This window comes from Antechinus flavipes, chromosome 2, assembly GCF_016432865.1.
Source record: "Antechinus flavipes isolate AdamAnt ecotype Samford, QLD, Australia chromosome 2, AdamAnt_v2, whole genome shotgun sequence".
In the NCBI taxonomy this organism is placed as follows: domain Eukaryota; kingdom Metazoa; phylum Chordata; class Mammalia; order Dasyuromorphia; family Dasyuridae; genus Antechinus; species Antechinus flavipes.
The window spans coordinates 441,090,357-441,107,698 of record NC_067399.1 but is presented as its reverse complement, the minus strand read 5'-3'; the positions used below and the strand labels follow the sequence as shown (position 1 = coordinate 441,107,698).

The 17,342-nt window shown below is 45.8% G+C and overlaps 1 protein-coding gene across 4 annotated transcripts in view; it reads right to left on the bottom strand.

The window, feature by feature from the left end:
* Positions 1 to 3,916: 3,916 nt before the first annotated feature.
* DLGAP4 (DLG associated protein 4) overlaps positions 3,917 to 17,342 on the bottom strand; it is a 230,203-nt gene continuing 216,777 nt past the window's right edge. For 3 of the 4 annotated variants that reach the window (XM_051979243.1, XM_051979242.1, XM_051979245.1), the window contains 3 exons: positions 10,311 to 10,402; positions 7,869 to 8,021; positions 3,917 to 5,972 (listed from right to left, as the gene is read on the bottom strand). In XM_051979243.1, coding sequence (XP_051835203.1) covers positions 5,754 to 5,972; positions 7,869 to 8,021; positions 10,311 to 10,402 — 464 coding nt within the window. In that variant the 3' untranslated portion in view covers positions 3,917 to 5,753. Of the gene's footprint in view, positions 5,973 to 7,793; positions 8,022 to 10,310; positions 10,403 to 17,342 lie in introns of all 4 variants that reach the window. The other variant, XM_051979244.1, reaches the window with a different exon arrangement.

Sequence of the window (17,342 nt, the reverse complement as noted above, 5' to 3'; positions counted from 1 at the left end):
AGAGACAGAGACAGAAAGAGAGGCAGACAGAGAGAGAGAGAGAGAGAGAGAGAGAAGAGAGAGAGAGAGAGAGAGAGAGAGGACAGAGAGAGAGAGAGAGACAGGGAAATACAGAAAGACAGAGACAGAGATACAGAGCGACAGAGAAAGACAGAAAGAGACAGAGACAGAGAGAGAGAGAGACAGACAGACAGACAGACAGAGAGACGGAGAGGAGAGAGGGAGAGAGAGACAGACAGACAGAGAGACAGAGACAGAGAGAGACAGACAGACAGACAGAGAGACAGAGACAGCCAGAGAGAGGGAGAGAGTGAAGGAGGGGGAGGAGGAAAAGTATTTGATGATGATGATGACGACAGAGCCTTGGAGAGCTAGAACTCGGCACCCCAAGCTCGGGTAGAAGCCCCATTTAGAGTAAGAAGACCGAGGTTTAAATCCTCCCTCAGGCACTAACTTGCTTTTGACCTCGGACAACACCTTTCTTCCTCGTGGCTGTTTCCATTTTGGCATCTGGAAAATGGACAATAATAATGATCCCCGACTGTCTTTCCAAGGGTTTCCTGAGGCTCAGGATGTAGAGTACTGAGTTAACGCTCAAGTGAGGCGGACACAGACTTGTTTGTATTGTCGTGGATGGGGTCTGAGGAGGGTAAGCACGGGGCGGGGCCCCTCCCCCTTCTCCCAGGACAACCTGCAAGTCTGTTCCGGGCTCAGACAAAGCAGCCCGCCCTGACCCCCAGCCCAGAGGTCCCTGGGTCCTGCACGGCTCAGCTCTCAGCCCCTTCTTTCTACCCTCCCTCACCCCCACCAGGGGCCGCGGACCGCGGGCAGTCACCTGGAGCGGGCGGGCGGCCAGGCGGAGCCTCTGACAGACAGCTCCTGGGTCCGGAGCTTCCCCAATACCATGTGGTGTCTCCCCGAGGGAGTCAAGTTTCAGAGCTTTCCCTGGGGGGAGGGGCACCCCCTTCTACAGGCGCCCCTCTGTGGCCTTAAATGGAAGTTTGCTCTCCGCGCTTGCTCTCTGGCCCCATCTGGTGGGCACCAAAGAACATGGCGAACCACGCTGGTTTCTTTCAGCAGAACCCCCCCCCCACTTAGCTGGGGAGTGAATTGTGTGCGGCGCCCTGTGCGCTAGAGGGAAGTCCTGGAGCACGGGCCGCCCTCCTCGGGAACCTCGGACGGCGCCGGTGGTTCTAATTAGGTTTGTTTCACACAGTCATGTCCCGCCACAGGCTGCCGGGCTAAGGGGCGCTTTCTGACGTCAGAGCCCTCCCATCCGCCCTATTTACATATCGTCCGCCCTGCTAGAATCTGAGTTCTCTGGGGAGGAGATTTTTTTCTTTTACACGTCTAATGCCCCCCACAGCGCCTGGCGCTCAGCGAAGGCTTAGTAGGTATTTGTCCGTTGTCTCTCGTGAGAGTCTGGGGCTTGGCACTGGAAAGGGACTTTGGCGGGGGTTGGTGACCGAAAAATAAGAACTTTCTTTTCAGGGACGTATCCAAGGGCAGATAGTGGGAAACAGTTCTGACGGCTGGTGCAGTTCCGCCTGCGTTTGACTTCATTGGGGTTTTCCTGGCAGACACCGGAGCGGCCTGCCGTCTCAAAAATGGAAATTGAGGCAGTCACGTGACCTGCCCGCGGTCACTCGGCTCGGGATGAGGTCAGATTTGAACTCGGGAGGCGGCCCAGCGTTCTCCCCTGGGCCACGCAGCCGTCCCTAGTGACTGCCGCTGGGGGGCAGTCTACTCCCCATGGTCGCGTCCCAAGCAGCTCTCGTGACTAATGGCACCCGGGCCCTGGGCTTGGTAGAGGGCATGGCTAATCCCAAATTCGGGGAGGAGAATGTAAGCACTATGTATTCTCCTCAGTTCTGCTGGTAGACAGTGCCGAGACTGCCGCCCTCTCCATTTTAAAGGTAAAGTTCAAAGTTCAGAGTGGAAGGACCCAAAGGCGCTTTCTACTTCTGCCTGGGCAGCCTCGTGGATCCTCAGGTAAAGGACTGGGCTGTAAAGCCCTTCCCGCGGCCTTGGGGCAGGCAGGATCGGAACTCCGGGATCGGAAGTGCGAATATTTGGAATGGAGACGGAATAGGGCCGGGTGTTTGGTGCATGGTAGGGGCTTAAAAAACTGAAGAGAAATGCATCCTCAGGGCGCAGAATTATAACTAAGGCAGGGTGGGCAGGGTTTCTCCCAGGGCACGGCCACTGCAGCCCGTTTGACACGGCTGCCCTCTGCTCCCGCCCTGGCTCCTGAAGGCCTCCTCCAGTAGCCTGTCACCATTATATCACCCCATAGCCCTCCTCAGGCCCACCTTCCTCCACATCATGAGCCCTGTTACTTGCTCTCACTGGGAGATCTGGGTCGGGACCAGACTCACCTGGAATCCACCTGAAGGAGGGATTCCTCATGCTTTACAAGTGCGCTCCAACCTCGGCTGTCCCCAAATAACTGAATTAGGCTGAGCATCTAAAATGTAGGGCTTGGCTCTAGAAGGATCAGCTAGGATGGGTTAGGCAGCAGGAAGACTTAAACCTACTGAAGAGCATCTCAGCTCACCCTCCACCCAAACTCCTAGAACCGAAAACCCTTGATGCTGTGCCCGAGGGCATCCCAAGAGTGATGGGATCATGGGAGCTTCCTCTGCATCTCTGCTAATTCTAGGGCCGTTTCCTCTTTTACTAAGCACCGACCTGCTCCATGGTTGGCCTTGGATCTGCTAAGCCCTTACCTGTGCACTCCATTTTCCAGGTTGCAAAGTTCCCCTAACCCGTTATTGTCCCGCTGGCTCCTCACTCTGGCCTGGGTTGGAACCAAGCAGATTCATTTACTTTTATAAATGGGGGGTGGGGCCCAGAGAAGAGAAAGGGCTAAGAGGCTGAAGGTCACAGTCAGGCCTAGAATTAGGGCTCCTGAATTTACAGGTTAGTTGGGAAGTTATAGGAATAACAAATCAAATGTGAAGTTTAGTGTTAAAACAATCCAAAAGGAGGGGGGTGGTCCCAAAATAATCTTGTCCCAAATAATTTTGCTAAGGATGCTAATGGAGAACTGATTAATTGCTAAGATTTGGAGACAAACTGAGTCAGCATGAGCTGAGAAGTCTGAGAAAGTTTGGGAAGACACAGGACATCACTCTGAATGTTCCCATGTAGCCCGGACTTCCCAACAAGTCTTGTTAGATGAAAATTGAAAGGGTCTTATCTGTTAGTCCATCTTCTGTGGGGGAACTAAGACTTGGAAAAGTGACTTGCTGAGAGACTAAATCAGAAGCAGTGGGAGGAACAGAAGCCAGCACTTCTCACATACTCCCACCTAATGGTTCTAGTCGCAGGAAGATCCCTGAACTCATGACCGCCTCTCAAGTGGCTTCCTCTGAAGACTTGGCCAAAGAGATCTCCCCGACTAGATGTGAAATCTCTACAAGAGCCCAGGTTCCTTGGGTTCTTAGAGCAGAGCCCAGGAAAGCAGCACAGGCTGCGGGGTGCCGCGGAATACAGCAGCGGCCACCTCCTCTATCTGGTAAATCGGCCAAAAGAGAAAGCCCTCTGCAGTCTGTCCGCCCTGGGTGCCTTTTGGCAGATGGGCTCTAAAGGGCCGTTTCTTCTTAATAGATAACCCATCCTCAGTGCAGGGCAGGGCAAGCCAGGCTCCACAGGCACCCAGAGCAAGAAGTCCGCAAGAAAGGTCCCCCACAAAGGGATGGGAACTACAGTTGTCCAGCCAGGCAACGCTTACCTGTTCCCTTTATCTGGACTTTGGGGTCTTTGGCCAGAGATGAGCCCTTATGGCCCAGGGCCAGGCCAGGCCAGCTCAGAGCACCCACCAGCCCCTGGCCTAGCTCTCGGTTTAGGCGATTACTGGGTAACCCTCCCTCCAAACCCCTCCGCTCCCCAAAAACAGCCATGAGGTCAGTCGTACACGTGACCCTATTTATTCTCACAACATGCCTGTGAGGTAGGGAGGGGCGGGGACTGTCCCCATTGTACAGAGGAGGAAATTGAGGCACACAGAGGTCATGTGACTTGCCCAGTCACAGAAAGTGGCAGAGCTGGGGTTTGGAACCCAGGCCTCCTGACTCCTTCCAGTGCTCACTCCGTGGGACGAGGCCCCCACTGAGAAGCCTGCAATGCCATATAGACATATACACAGTATACAGCATTTGCGGGGGGGACACCGAGTGCGCACAGTCTCCCGATTCCCAAACTCCTGGGCTGGCTTTTTGTTTCGTTTTTTGTTTTTCCAGACGAGGGGCTGGAGGAGCCGCCGGACGCTGTCCGTCCCAGCAGGGGAGCCCAGGGGTCTGTTCGAGTTCCGGTGATTCAGCGCCGCTGTGAGGGGCTTCAAAGTTAGAAAACCTGAAATGGGAAGGGTCCGCCTGTCTGCCTGCCCCTCCCTCCCCCCGAGGCACGGGCTACAAAGGGGAAAAGCTGCTAACACCAGGGGATGGATTTTTACACTCACTCTTACACACGCCTAGATATTGTACATGTAAAAATAGATGCTCTTCATACACCCATGTCCCACTTGGTGCCTTGAGGCCTCCTGTGCACGTGTGTATGGGGGCGCACATGCGTGTGTCTATGTGCGCAAAATGTACCACTCCTAGGGGGAGGGGAGGGGGTCTATGTGCATATGTACACACATGTCCGCAACCAGGCGTGACGGGAGCCCCAGCTGTCCCTCCCCGCTGGGGGCTCCGCCTGTCTGGGATACCTGTGGCTGGCTCGTGCACACCCACCGTCAGCGCTCCCCCTTGCCTGCATTAGCTTCCTTTGCCAAGGAAGGGGAGGGTCAAAGAAGGGGGCAATAAGGGGTGGTACATTCTTTAGCCTCCCAACAAGCTGGGCCTGGCCTTTGGGGAGGGTTCCTAGGATGGAGAACTGAGGGATCAAGGAGGTCCGATCCATTCTCTCTACCTCTTATGGGTTGGGCACTTGAGGCCCAGAGGTGAGAAGGACTTATTTGAAGTCACACAAGTAAAAAGCATCAGAGCTGAGATTTGAACCCAGGTCCACTGATTTCTAATCTAACAACGCTCTTTTCGCTGCACCGTGCTCTCTGCACCTCAGGATGAACTTTGTTCCTGCTCTCTGCTCCTGGAAAGCCACTTCCCATTAACCAAAGGGCCATGGGTCGGGCCTGGGGCAGGGCCCCTCAGTGTACCCATTCATCATCCCCGCGGCCCTGCCCCTTCCTTCCCAGCCTGACAGTAAGAGATGGAGGCTCGACCTTTGTCAGGACACCACCTGCCGGGAAGGCAGCCCTTTTAACCTCGGGGAGGTGCTGGGGGTAGAGGCCAAAAACAAGGACCCAGGGATGAGGGGAGGGAAGGGTGGGAAGAGAGATGGGCGTGACGGGGGCAATAGTGGCTGCTCAGGATTCTTGTTCTGTAGCTTGTAAATAAAACTAATCATTTCTCATGAAACACAAACAGGTAAAAAGATCCACAGTCTGGAGCATGGGAGCTGCGGGAGTCTGTCTGTCCAGTCCACGTGGCAATGCTGCCCTCAGCAAGAGAAGACGGTCCTGTGTTTGCTTGTCTGTTCCAAATCTTCATCACTGAAAGCTGGGAAGAAGGGGAAGAGGAAAAAAAAAGCCAAATTCGAGCCCTTTCATTAATTGGTAATTTTTGTTTTAAAGTTGGCTCCGGTGTCTCTAGACTGAATAATCACACTGAAGGGTGGGAGTATTTCATTTGCTCTTTAATGATTTAAAAATTGCTTGTGTTCCTTCCCTTTTCCGTTTCGTTGGCTCAAAGTCGGGTCTGGGCCTCCGGGACATAGATCTCAATGCTGTCCGCGCTCTCTGTCGCGGAGTTCTGCCGCACCGACGCGGCTCTCTTGGCGGCCAGGAGACGCTTTCGGGCTTCCTGGCGCTGCCTGTCCCCAGAGTCCGAGGCCTTGTCCCGGTTCAGAGCTGTTCGAGACTTGGCCGGCTTCTTTGGCACAGGAGGGGGAGGTTTCTTCTCTTCCTTTAGATCGAGACAGTAAGGAGATAAAAGAGCAACATAAAGACGGCCATCATGTGGGCCCCACACCGGCCCTTCCCTGCCCTTTTCCTCCCCTCCTCCCCCGACCCCGTGGCATCCACCCAACTGGTGGCTGGGCCACAAGCAACAGACACAATTAGCACAGGATGCGGGAGGAGAGGACGACGGCTGGGGGCAGTACCAAGTGCTTCCACAGGGGCCAAATGGGGGCTCCCTTGGATTCCTCTCAGAACAAAGCAGTAGATCTAGAACCGCAAGGGACCCTTAAAAATCCAGAGTCCAATACTCCCATTTTAAAGGTGAGCAACCGAGGTCTAGATCACAGAGGGAATTTGCCCAGAGTCAAGTGGCTGAGCCGAGATCTCAATCATGGTCCTCTGATTGCAAATCTAGGGCTCATTTTCCTGTATCCTAGTGACCTTTTGAGGCATTGATGTATTCTAGCGGCCAATGTTTTGTTTATTATTTTTCCATTAGCATTAATTAATGGAGGCAGCATGGCTGTGACTAGAGTCACTTTTATAGTCAAGAAGGTCTGAGTTCAGATCTCCCCTTCCCCTGACATCATGGGGCCACGGGCAAGTCATTTAACCCTCCTGGGGTCTGTGGACAGATTTCAAGGGGGAGACAGTGTCTATGAATTTGGAGGATAGGGAAAATAATTATACCTTAATCTTGACTAATCTTTGATTTTCTTTGCAAATGTGCAAATGTGTGTGTATTTTACATAATGATAACAACTAATACTTATCTAGCACTTACTATGTGCCAGACACCATGCTACAATTATTATCTTATTTAATTTTCACCACCTTGGGAGGAGAATCCCCATCCTGTGGATGAAAAAACTGAGGCAAACAAAGGGAGGTGACTTGCCCAGAGTCACAGAGCTAGAAAGTGTCTGAAGCTCAGGTTTTCCCAACACTAGGCCTTGCATGCTATCCACCATGCCACCTAGCTGCCTTTTATATCATGAAAACCTTTCCATGTCAAAAACAATTAAGAACCCTGTTCTGAGACTATAAATTACAGATGCACTGTTGATCTGCATCAGGAGAGGTAGAATCAGGATTCTACTCTGAGAATCTCTCAAACAGATCTAGACTGCCTTCTTCCTGTAAAAATCATTAATGACATTAGCTTAGAAGTTTCTTTTTTGTCTTTATCTTTGCCAAGTTTGGGAGATTCAAGATCATATTTACTTCACAGAAGGAATTAATAATCTTTTATTATTCTTTGCAGTTGGAAATGATTTGTATAACGCAGGAAATACTAATTCTTTGAAGATTTGGTAGAAATCACTTTTGAATCTATCAGTTCTCAAAATTTTTTTTACAGAGCAACTCTAACTGGTCTGATTTCTCCCTAAAAGGAGAAATCTATTTACAGCACCAGATTACTCACTTGCTTTGCTAATTCGCAACCCTTTCAATTTTATGAAGTAGGAAACAGAGGCCAACAAGCCCAGAGAGGAGACTGGACTTGCCTTGTGTGATCAGGAGACTGATCACACAGCAAGTGGGATCAGAGTTGGGATTTGAACATAGGTTTCTCAAATCACCAAACAGGGCTCTCGCAACCCTATGGTGCTGCCGCCACCGTCCCAAGGTTGGGATTGTCCGTGCATGGTACTGTAGCAGTCAAGACAGCACAAATCACAAAGGAAGCCACAAGACAGAGCTTTGGGATGAGGTGGATGGGATGGGATGAGATGGCAGGAAAAGCATGGATTCCAGGAACAGAAATGGGTCTGCGTGGTCCTAGCTTAGAGACACATCGAGAACCGAGCCGAGCTGCACTGACCGATGGTAGAAAGTGTTATTTCCGACTAGGTCACAGCCCCTGGATTTCAGCCCCTCGGCAGTGCTCCATGCTCACCTTCTTCTCGGGAGGGTCCGCCAGCTGCCAGCTGTTTGCTTTAAGGTGGTATAACTCATCAAACTTCATACTGATGTCTTCGATGGACAGCTGCAACAGGTCCCAAAACCCAGCCAAATCCTGGGCTGTGGGCCTGGGGTTGGAGTCAGGGTTCTACAAGGGCAAAGAAAGAGGAAGACTCAGTGGCTGTACCCCCTCCCCCCTTCTCCTTTGGGGAATCATGTCCAGGAAGGAACAAAAATGGTTTTTTTGTTCATTCATTCATCACCACACCAACAAACTGTTCAAGCATCAAAAAGGCCATTCCTTATCCTCAACCAAGAATCTGCTCTTTGATTTCAGCCTAAGCTGCAGTGGAATGGATAATACTGGAAACTTTATAAATATATTCTCTTCTTTGCTCAAGTTTATGTCCAAACTAGTATATCTTGTTTGACCTTTAGTCAACAACAGGATTTTTCTGATAGCCTACCTCCAAGTTTCTTAAACAGTGGGTGATGACCCCATATAGGGTTTCATAACTGAAAGTAGGAGTTGCAAAATTATGATTTATTATCTGTAAATGTTTGATATGTATACCTATTTTATGTCATGTAAAAATTTCTCAGGTGAAAAAGGGAACAAATAGAAAAAGTTTAAGAAGCCTTGTTCTATCTCATACTGTGCATTCCCAAAGCCCATCTATCACACAGTAGGAAAGCTGCTTAAGGGGAAGAGAGGCAGGCTGCAGAAGTATGGGAATGGGGGCTGAGGTATGAGAGGGTCATTCTATGACTGCACCAATCATTCCCCAACTCTTGAGCATTCAAGCAAATGGCATCACAGGATCAGAGAGTTAAGAGATGGAAGGGATGGACCTCAGAGAATCATCTAGTATTCATCTATTTTCCCGATGAGGAAACTAAAGTACAGTGATACCCTGTGACTTGCCAAGGCCCTACGGTAGGGCAAATTGGCAGAGTCTGTATTTATAATCCTGTCACATCTGAACCCCAAATTTCATATTCTTTCCATTTATCATGGAAATAATAATCCTTGTGTCCCACCTCTCAAGGCTATTGGGAAAATCCAAGGAGGGAGAAAATAGATGTGATGATGCTTCATCAATGATAAAAATATAATGACAAAAGATCATAATTTATTTTCATAATGATTTAAAAAATGTTTTTGACCAACCTGGTTAATTCCATCAATATAGGAAGCTATAATGATAAATAACTCCTCCTATTAAATGTAGATCTGGCACCAACAGGTGCCAAGAACTGGAAATTGAACCCTTATTTTCCTGACTTTATCAGCTTTCTATCTGCCTTTCAATATAGATCTTAATATTCTTAACAATAGTTATTTTTATTGTTCTCCAGAAGGTACTGCTCATGCTGTCTGGCTACTAGGAGCTCAGAAAATCTGTATAAGGAAAACAAAGAAATCAAAAGCCAGATGTAGCACATTTGGCTCTCTAATCATTATTTGGCACTAACCATTATTGTGAGTATTTCAAGTATCATTACTAATAGTGAGAATGATATTATTTCCTCCTGTTTATATTGTAGCATTTAGGAAAATGTTATCACATTTACTGTCTCACTGGATCCTCATTACACTCTTGACAGGCAGGGCCGGGTCCATTAGCTCCATTTTTTAGCATGGATAGGCCCAGAAAGGGGAGATCTGCCGCCCCTGGTTATGCATGTGTCACAGGAGCAGAACCAAGACTAGCATCCAACTGAACTCACAGTTTAGAAGCTGTTAAAGCTGAAAACTGCACTCACTCTTTTGGGACAGCCTGTATGCTGTCACCATCTGTTCATCTCCTTTTTTAAGGGGGTGTCAAAGTGTTTTTTGGTCTCATCCTCCCAGTGACTCCTTTCATTCTTCTGCCCTTTTCCTTGCCTCTAATCTTGGCCTAATCTTACAGATTCCAGAGCTCCTCTCACTGCCCCCCCACTTGGGCTGGGTGCTTAGAATCAGCCCAGAGGTCAGGACACAGTCACTTACAAAGTGAGGACTGACACTCGAGCAGTGGTATTCCGCCACAAGAACACATTCCCTTGTGGGTAAGAGACTTCAGTCCTCCTCTAAGGCCCCTCCCCGCCTTGGGGATGTTTGTGGTATTAGAAAGCTCACTGGCTCGAAGTGGGCCAGACTTCTTCCTCTGACATAAGACAAGTCTTACTCCTCTTTTCCCCCTCCCACCCCAAACTCATGGTTCTGGAATGGGTGAGTCATTTTAAAGATCCAGGACTTGCTGCTGACATCTCTTTTCCCCAGAGGAGAAAGTGAGATCCTGCAGTCGTCACCCAAAGAACAGCCTCGTTCTGGCAGCAAGCTAGCTGGAGGAACTTGTTACGATAAAGCCAGATCCCTGTTCCACCTTCCCCACCCCACCCCCAACCCAAGCTCACAGCAACTTCTAGGGCCTCTAAGGGAACTCAGACTCACCAAGTTTTGGTCACAAAGCCCCCGGAACTGCTGGAATTTCTGAGACATCAATAGCTGGGCACTACCAACAGCACTGAGGACTTTCCCTAAGACTGAGGAGAGAGAACAAAGGTTGGTCCAGATCACAATTAGTCAATCTCAGAGAAGGCTTAAAAGTAACACTGCCATAAGTAGTAGTTATTATTCATAACAACTCATCATTTATAGTTTTTACATTTGCAAAATACATTGTCCATAATCTCTTAAAATATGAGATTTCATTCCTGTTTGGATAAAGACATTGTGACATGGATAAAGACATTCTAGTACCACCTAACTTCTAAATGCTAGAAGAGTTAAATCCAGATCTTCTGGGCTAGAGTGTAATCCTTCTCAATCACGGACCCTGCCCAATGCCTCCATGCTGTCAACAATTCAGCTCAGCCCTCCCACAAAAGGAAGGCAAGGCTGTCACCTATTGTTCCAAAGCTGCCTCTTTAGCAGCTTAGCACACACACTGACACAGAAACAGAAAAATCTGCTCCAAACCTCCCACTCTGTTGACAGTGACAGTAGTAAGAAAGCCCTCATTACCTATACCATGAACTTTAAAAGGTTTCCCAAATGCTTTGCCCCCATAACTCTAAGAAGAGAGATGGTTAAAACATTGTTATCTTCTTTTACAGAGTATAGGATGATTTAGAGCTAGAAAGGAATGTTAGAGTGCAATCCTCTTCACACTTTTAATAGGTAGAAAATAAAGTCCAGAGAAGAGCTTGTCCCACAGGTAACCACAAGCAACAGAAACAGAATGGGGACAATGAGGCTTTGGGAGGTGGGGGGGGGGCGCAAGTGACTCAATCCAAAGTCAGATGAAAAATTGGTTAGCTTGAAAAATTTTAGAAAAACATGAATAGATTTGTACGAAATAATGAAGAGCAAAATGAACAGAACCAAGAGAATGATGTATATGTAATAGCAAAACAACATTGGGTGAAGGACATATGAAGGAAGATGCTATCTTTACCCAAAGAAAGGATGAACAGGAGTACATAAAGAATGATTTTTACATTTATGTGCATATTTGTGTCTAATGGTAGCCATCTCCAGAGTGGGTGGGGTGGAAAAAGGGAAAAAGGAAAAAAATGAATTTGTAGTTTCAGGTATAATTATCTTTAAAAAAAATTATACTGTTATGGAAATGCTTGTTTTATTCCACAAATTCAAAATAAAATAAAGAAAACATAAAAAAAAGAACTGGTTAGTACTCAAGACCTCTTGGCTCTTAGAACCTGGAGTTCTTTGCACATTTTCCATTCTCCTTCCCAACATAGAGGCAGAGAAGGACAAGGGCAGAATGCTGTGGTAATGGGGGCTGACAGTAAAAGAGGGAAGGTACTTCCAGAAATGACTGATAGAAGCCCTCTAAAGACCTCAATAAAACAACTTTTAAAAAATGGTCTAATCATATGAATCCCATTGATTTTCTGGTACATGTTTGGCAGTATAAAACACCAAACAGATTCAGACTTTAAAAATCTTTAGTACAGCTCCTTCCATTTAAGAGATAAACAAATGACCCAGGAAATAAGAGTCATACAGGCAGGAAGAGCAGGCCTGGACTTTTTACTTCAAATCCATTATTTAAAAAACTTTATTGTAAAAAAAAAAAATTTTTTTATGATTTTCCCCCCACTGCATTCATTTTATTGTTGTGTTAATTTTTGAATATACGCCTTCCCACTACAAACAGTGGTAACTAAGATGAAAAAAAGGGGGAAAAAAGTTCAGCAAAATTAATCATGTCTGCAGCATTCCATCTTCATTCCCCCACCTCTGCAAGAAAGTGATAGAGGTACTAACCAGCATTTCAAGGTCCCATATACAGCCCATTCTTAGCCATTTCAGAATATTCTAATTCCATCCATCTTCCCTAAAAGCTCCAGGGGCCCTTCTCCAGGACACAGACTCTACTAATTGCTAACAGTGCAGACTTTCCCTTCTCTAGGCCTCAGTTTCCTAATCCAACTAGCCTTGGTGGTCCCAGTGCTTGCCCATTCAGCTTTAACACCTATTTCTGTGAGAGAGAGAGCCAATATTCTAGGCTGGAGAATGTAACTTCTGTACAAGCCTTGGCAGCTGGTTTTCATTCAACAAACATGTGCAGAGCACTTTTCACAGTGGTTTAAGAGGCTGAACAAAAAACACCACCGACAGAACAAGATGAGCAAGGAGAGCCTGGATCAAGAGCTAGTAAACCTGGGTACTAGGTCCCCTTCTCTTTGGGACTCGGTTTCTTCTCTGTAAAACAAGCAAATTATATTGGACTGTCTCTGAGATTCCTTTCACTCCTGGACCCTGAAAATTACATCTCCAAGACTAATAATATTTATAGTAGCAGAGAAATACAATTCTAGCCTGGTATCCCTTTCTCTCTCAGAGAAGAGCCAAGCTTCTGGACCCAAACTCCTGCTTCCCTCCTCTCCTGGAATTCAGCAGAGGGAGATTCCTAAACAGCACTTTTGAGGAGGAAGAGGAAAAAGAGACAGTCAATCAGGCCTAACTGACCCCTGAGCATCTATTATGTCACTTATGGGGAACATGGGCTCCTCTCCTTCCCCTCCAGCCCTCTCCATACAACTTGCTAAAGTGATACTCCTCAAGTACAGGTCTGACCATGTCCCTCCCTTGTTCAAGAAGCTTCAGTGGCTTCCTGTTTCCTCTGGGATAAAATACTAATTACTCATTTTGGCATCTAAAGTCCTTCACAGTAGGGCTCCGCCTTCTTTTCCAAGCTGTTTCCACCTTACTTCCTTGGAGTGCCACGAAGTACCACTTTCAGCCTAAGTGGCCTTTTTGCTGTCACCTGTGGACACATGACATTCCATCTCCCTTCTGGAACGTCTGCTCTCTTTCCCTTAACCTACTGGAAGCTTCTTCAAAGCTCAGCACAAACACTACCTCCTGTTCCATGCATTTCCTAACACTCCTGCCCCTTTCCCTCACTATCAAACTAAAAGAGCCTTCAATACTCAGAAATCATGGCATCACTTCAGGAAGGACAAATATCAATCATCATCTTATCTCGCCTTAAACACTGATTGGGCATCGATTCAAACTGAGACCTGTTAAAGACCTTAGCTCAAAAAGGCCCACGTCTCCCACTGCATCCGGGATCATCCCCAGCTGTCCTGATCTCTATCTGGCCACCAGATCCAGATGACTCTGGAGGAGAAACTGAGGCAGGGGATCTTGCCCAGCCAGCCCCCCCTTAAATCCACTTCATTTGTACGTCATGGCGTCCCCTCCCTGATGTTATGGTCTTCTTTGAGAAAGAAGGACAAACAACACTCTACTGATGCATATACATTGTTCTCCTATGAGGGCAGGAATTGGTCTGTGTCCCCAGTGCCCTGCACAGTGCCTGGCACAAAGTGGGGACTTAATGAGTGGTTATTGACTGCTTGGGCAGAAGAGAATTAATGGGTCCCAGGGATTCCACAGAATGTCCCAAACTGGATGGAAAGAAAAGGCAATCTCCACACCAACAGCTCTAACAAATGAGCTGCTTCTCCTAATGTTGGGGAACTCACACCAACTCCCAAGAGGGCTCTGTTCACCCTAGTATTTCAATCTCACTGTTGGGAAACGGTTTCTTCTATCAAGCCAAGAATCCAGTAACTAACCCATATAGCATCTAGTTCTACCTTACTGGTCAAGTAAAACTGGCTCAATTCCTCTTTCCGGAGACAATCCTTTCTACATCAAATCAGGGACTCTCTCCCCAGGAGAGAGCATCAGTTCCTTTAAGAGATCAACTTTTCAGAATTCCTTTAAGAGATCAATTTTTTAGGGAGTAACATAGCAGTGAATGTTCCTCCCTGAAGAACTGCAATCAAGAAAGTCTCAATCCAAAAGAGGCTTTCTGATGCAGACCAAATTAATTCAACAGATTAAGAGACTATTGTGTACAAAGCACCATGCTTGATTAAAGAGCAGCCCTGAGTCATATTATACCTCCCAGAACATGATATCATGAGTCAGAATGACAAAATAGATAAATGGGCACTTGGGCTTGGGATCAGATGGACGTAGGGCTCAGGTTCTAGCTGTGTGATATTGGGCAAATCAAGTGATCTCTCGGCTGCAGGTGAACTGGAGGCAATCTGCATTTGGTAGGAGTTTCTGCAATGGGAGTTCTAGACACCAATTATACCACAGGCTGGCATGCAGAAATAAATAAATAAAATAAAAAGAGCCTTCAAGGCTTTAAGTACTGAGATGGATGCAGCAGACTGAAAACTGGACTTCCAGTCAGAAGAGCTGAGTTGAGATCCTGTTCTCAGATGCTATAAACTGAGCTGTATTTGAGGGTGTCTCAGGTCATTGTCTACCTCTGAGTCTATGATCCCAGATTTACAGAGCATTTCCTTTTAGAAGTACTATCAGAGGTATGTGTACAAGTTCTGCTACTGAGTTGCCCAAAGTCACACAGCTACTGAATACCAAAGCAGGATATGAACTCGAAGTATCTGGTTCTCAGATTTTGGACTCTTTTTCACTTCTAGCACTTAGCAAACAGTGCCTGGAATACAGTAGGAGCTTAATAAATGCTCATCCATCAACAAGAGGTTATTTGTTATCCTTATTTGAGAGAATGAAAATCTGCTGGCTGAGTTTAGCCTAAAGTATAATGAGAATAGGACTGGAAAATGTGTATGTTCTTTTTACTAGCTTCTGTGCAAACCAGTATCTCTTCTGCCCATTATCAATACTATTAACTCCCATTTCTCTAGTTTACTATAAGTTTTTGAGAACAGTAGTTCAAGTTCTTGGATAACACATAACAAAGACTTTAGAGATCACTTCATTCAACCGTATCATTTTACAAAGGAGGAAACTGAGGGAAAGGAAAAAGATTTGTCCATAAACATGAAATCAGTGAGGGTTGGAGCTGGGATCCCAACCTAGGTCTTCTGACTCCAAATCTTGTGGTGTTTCTATGACAACAATTTGCCTCAATAATTAATCAAATATTTATTAATGCCTACTATACATTAGTTATTGTGCTAGACGTTTTGGATACAAAGTCAAAAACCCTACTCTTGAAAAACTCACATTCTATTTGGGGAAACTGCATAAATACAAAGTAATTATTAATTACCAGTAACCAAAAATCAAGGGGCCAAATCTCAGGGAAATGCCTCTCTCCTCCCCCAGTCAAAGCCAGTCATAGAAAACTTTTTGTCAAAGGCTTATACCCTCTAACATTCATTCAAAATTTCAGAAATTAGTCACCCACTCCCTAACTGACTCAAGAGTAATTTCTGCTGTTCCTCAGAATCATAGAATCTGAAAGGCAATCTCATCCCATCTATATCTTGAAGAGAGATTTCCTTCACACAACACCTGTCTTTGAATAAATACCTCCAGGAAGAGGAACTCACTGCCTCTAGACTCAGACCATTCCAATTCTGAATAGTTGTAATTGTTAGAAAGGTTTCCCTTATAGGCAATCTAAATCTAAATCCTCCTCATAACACTTCTACACAGAAGTCAGTTTGGCCCCTTGGAACAAGCAGATCAAGTCCTTTTCACAAGTTGGCCCTTCAAATATCAGAAGACAGTCACCCAATCTCTTTTTATATATGGACTGCTTCCACAAAGAACAATTACAGGGTAGTAAAGAACAGGAGAGCTAAAGTTGTTCTAATTATTGATAAAATCTACCAAGGGCTGATCTACTGAATTGATTATCAGAAGCTCTTTATAGACCATGTTCTTTTCAGGGAAGCAGCTGTGGTATAGAGGAAACATGATTTCCAGGTTGGTGTTCTTTGACTAGCTTTATGACCTTAAGTAAATCATTTTCTATCCATTCTTTAAAGAAAATATTTTTATTATTATGAATTTGACAAACATTTTAAAAAAGAATATTTCCTTATTTTAAAGAAAAGTGGAAAAAGGGACATCTATGCTTTTTAAACATAATAGGTTACCTTCCATATAATAACATAATGTAAATATAAGTTTATATTGTATTATGGAAGTCTAATTACATATTGTAATACTACATAAATAAATTTAATATAGACATATATTAAACTTAACATCCCAGTTCTAACCCTGCCTGTCTGTGCTATACTTCCTTCTATTCTTTTCTGTGCATTTTACATGTTTTTTTGAGGTGCTTTTCTTTATTTAAGGCATCCCATCATTACCCCTCTCTAGTTCCTCCATCACTTTCTCCCCACGTTTTTCTTTGTGGGAAATAATAGCCAAGCACAAATCTACACATCTGCTGTATATCAATATATTCAGGTCTCCTTCTGCACCACTAACCATCACCTTCTTCTTACAAGACCTTCTAACTCATTCTAAGCCCAACTTGGATGCTACCTCTCCTTCAGGAGCCTTTTCTGATTCCTAGGCTCCCTACCTGCCAAGGGGAGGACCTTGTTTTCTAACTCTCTAAAACAATTATTGTATTATACTGTATATTACCAGTTATGCATAATTGGGGTAACTTCTCTCCTTATAAGAATGGGAATATTATGAAGGCAGGAATGTCTCTTTATCTAAATTTGGCATCTCCCGTAATGTCTGCCTTCTCAAATCTGGTCTCAGACACATACTAGCTATGTAACCCTGAACAAGTCACTTTATCCTGTTTGTTTCAGTTCCTAATCTGTAACATGAGCTGGAAAAGGAAGTAACAACTCATTCCAATATCTCTGCTGAGAAAACCCCAAACAAGATCATGAAGAGTTGGATACAACTGAAAAACTGAGTAAGCAACAGCACCTAATGCCTGGAACCGTGATCTGTAAACAGTAGGTACTTAATACTTAACTGCTGAATTTCCAACCATCTCCTAGCTGATAACAATGGACACATCACATTTGATCCAACAAGCATTTATGAAAGAGCACTGGGCTCTGGTGTCCGAGAGGGGCAGTTTAAATCTGACCTCTGACACTATGTGTGTGAATATAGATAAATTTACATCACCTTGCAGGGTTTCAGTTTCCTAATCTATAAAATGACTTTGAG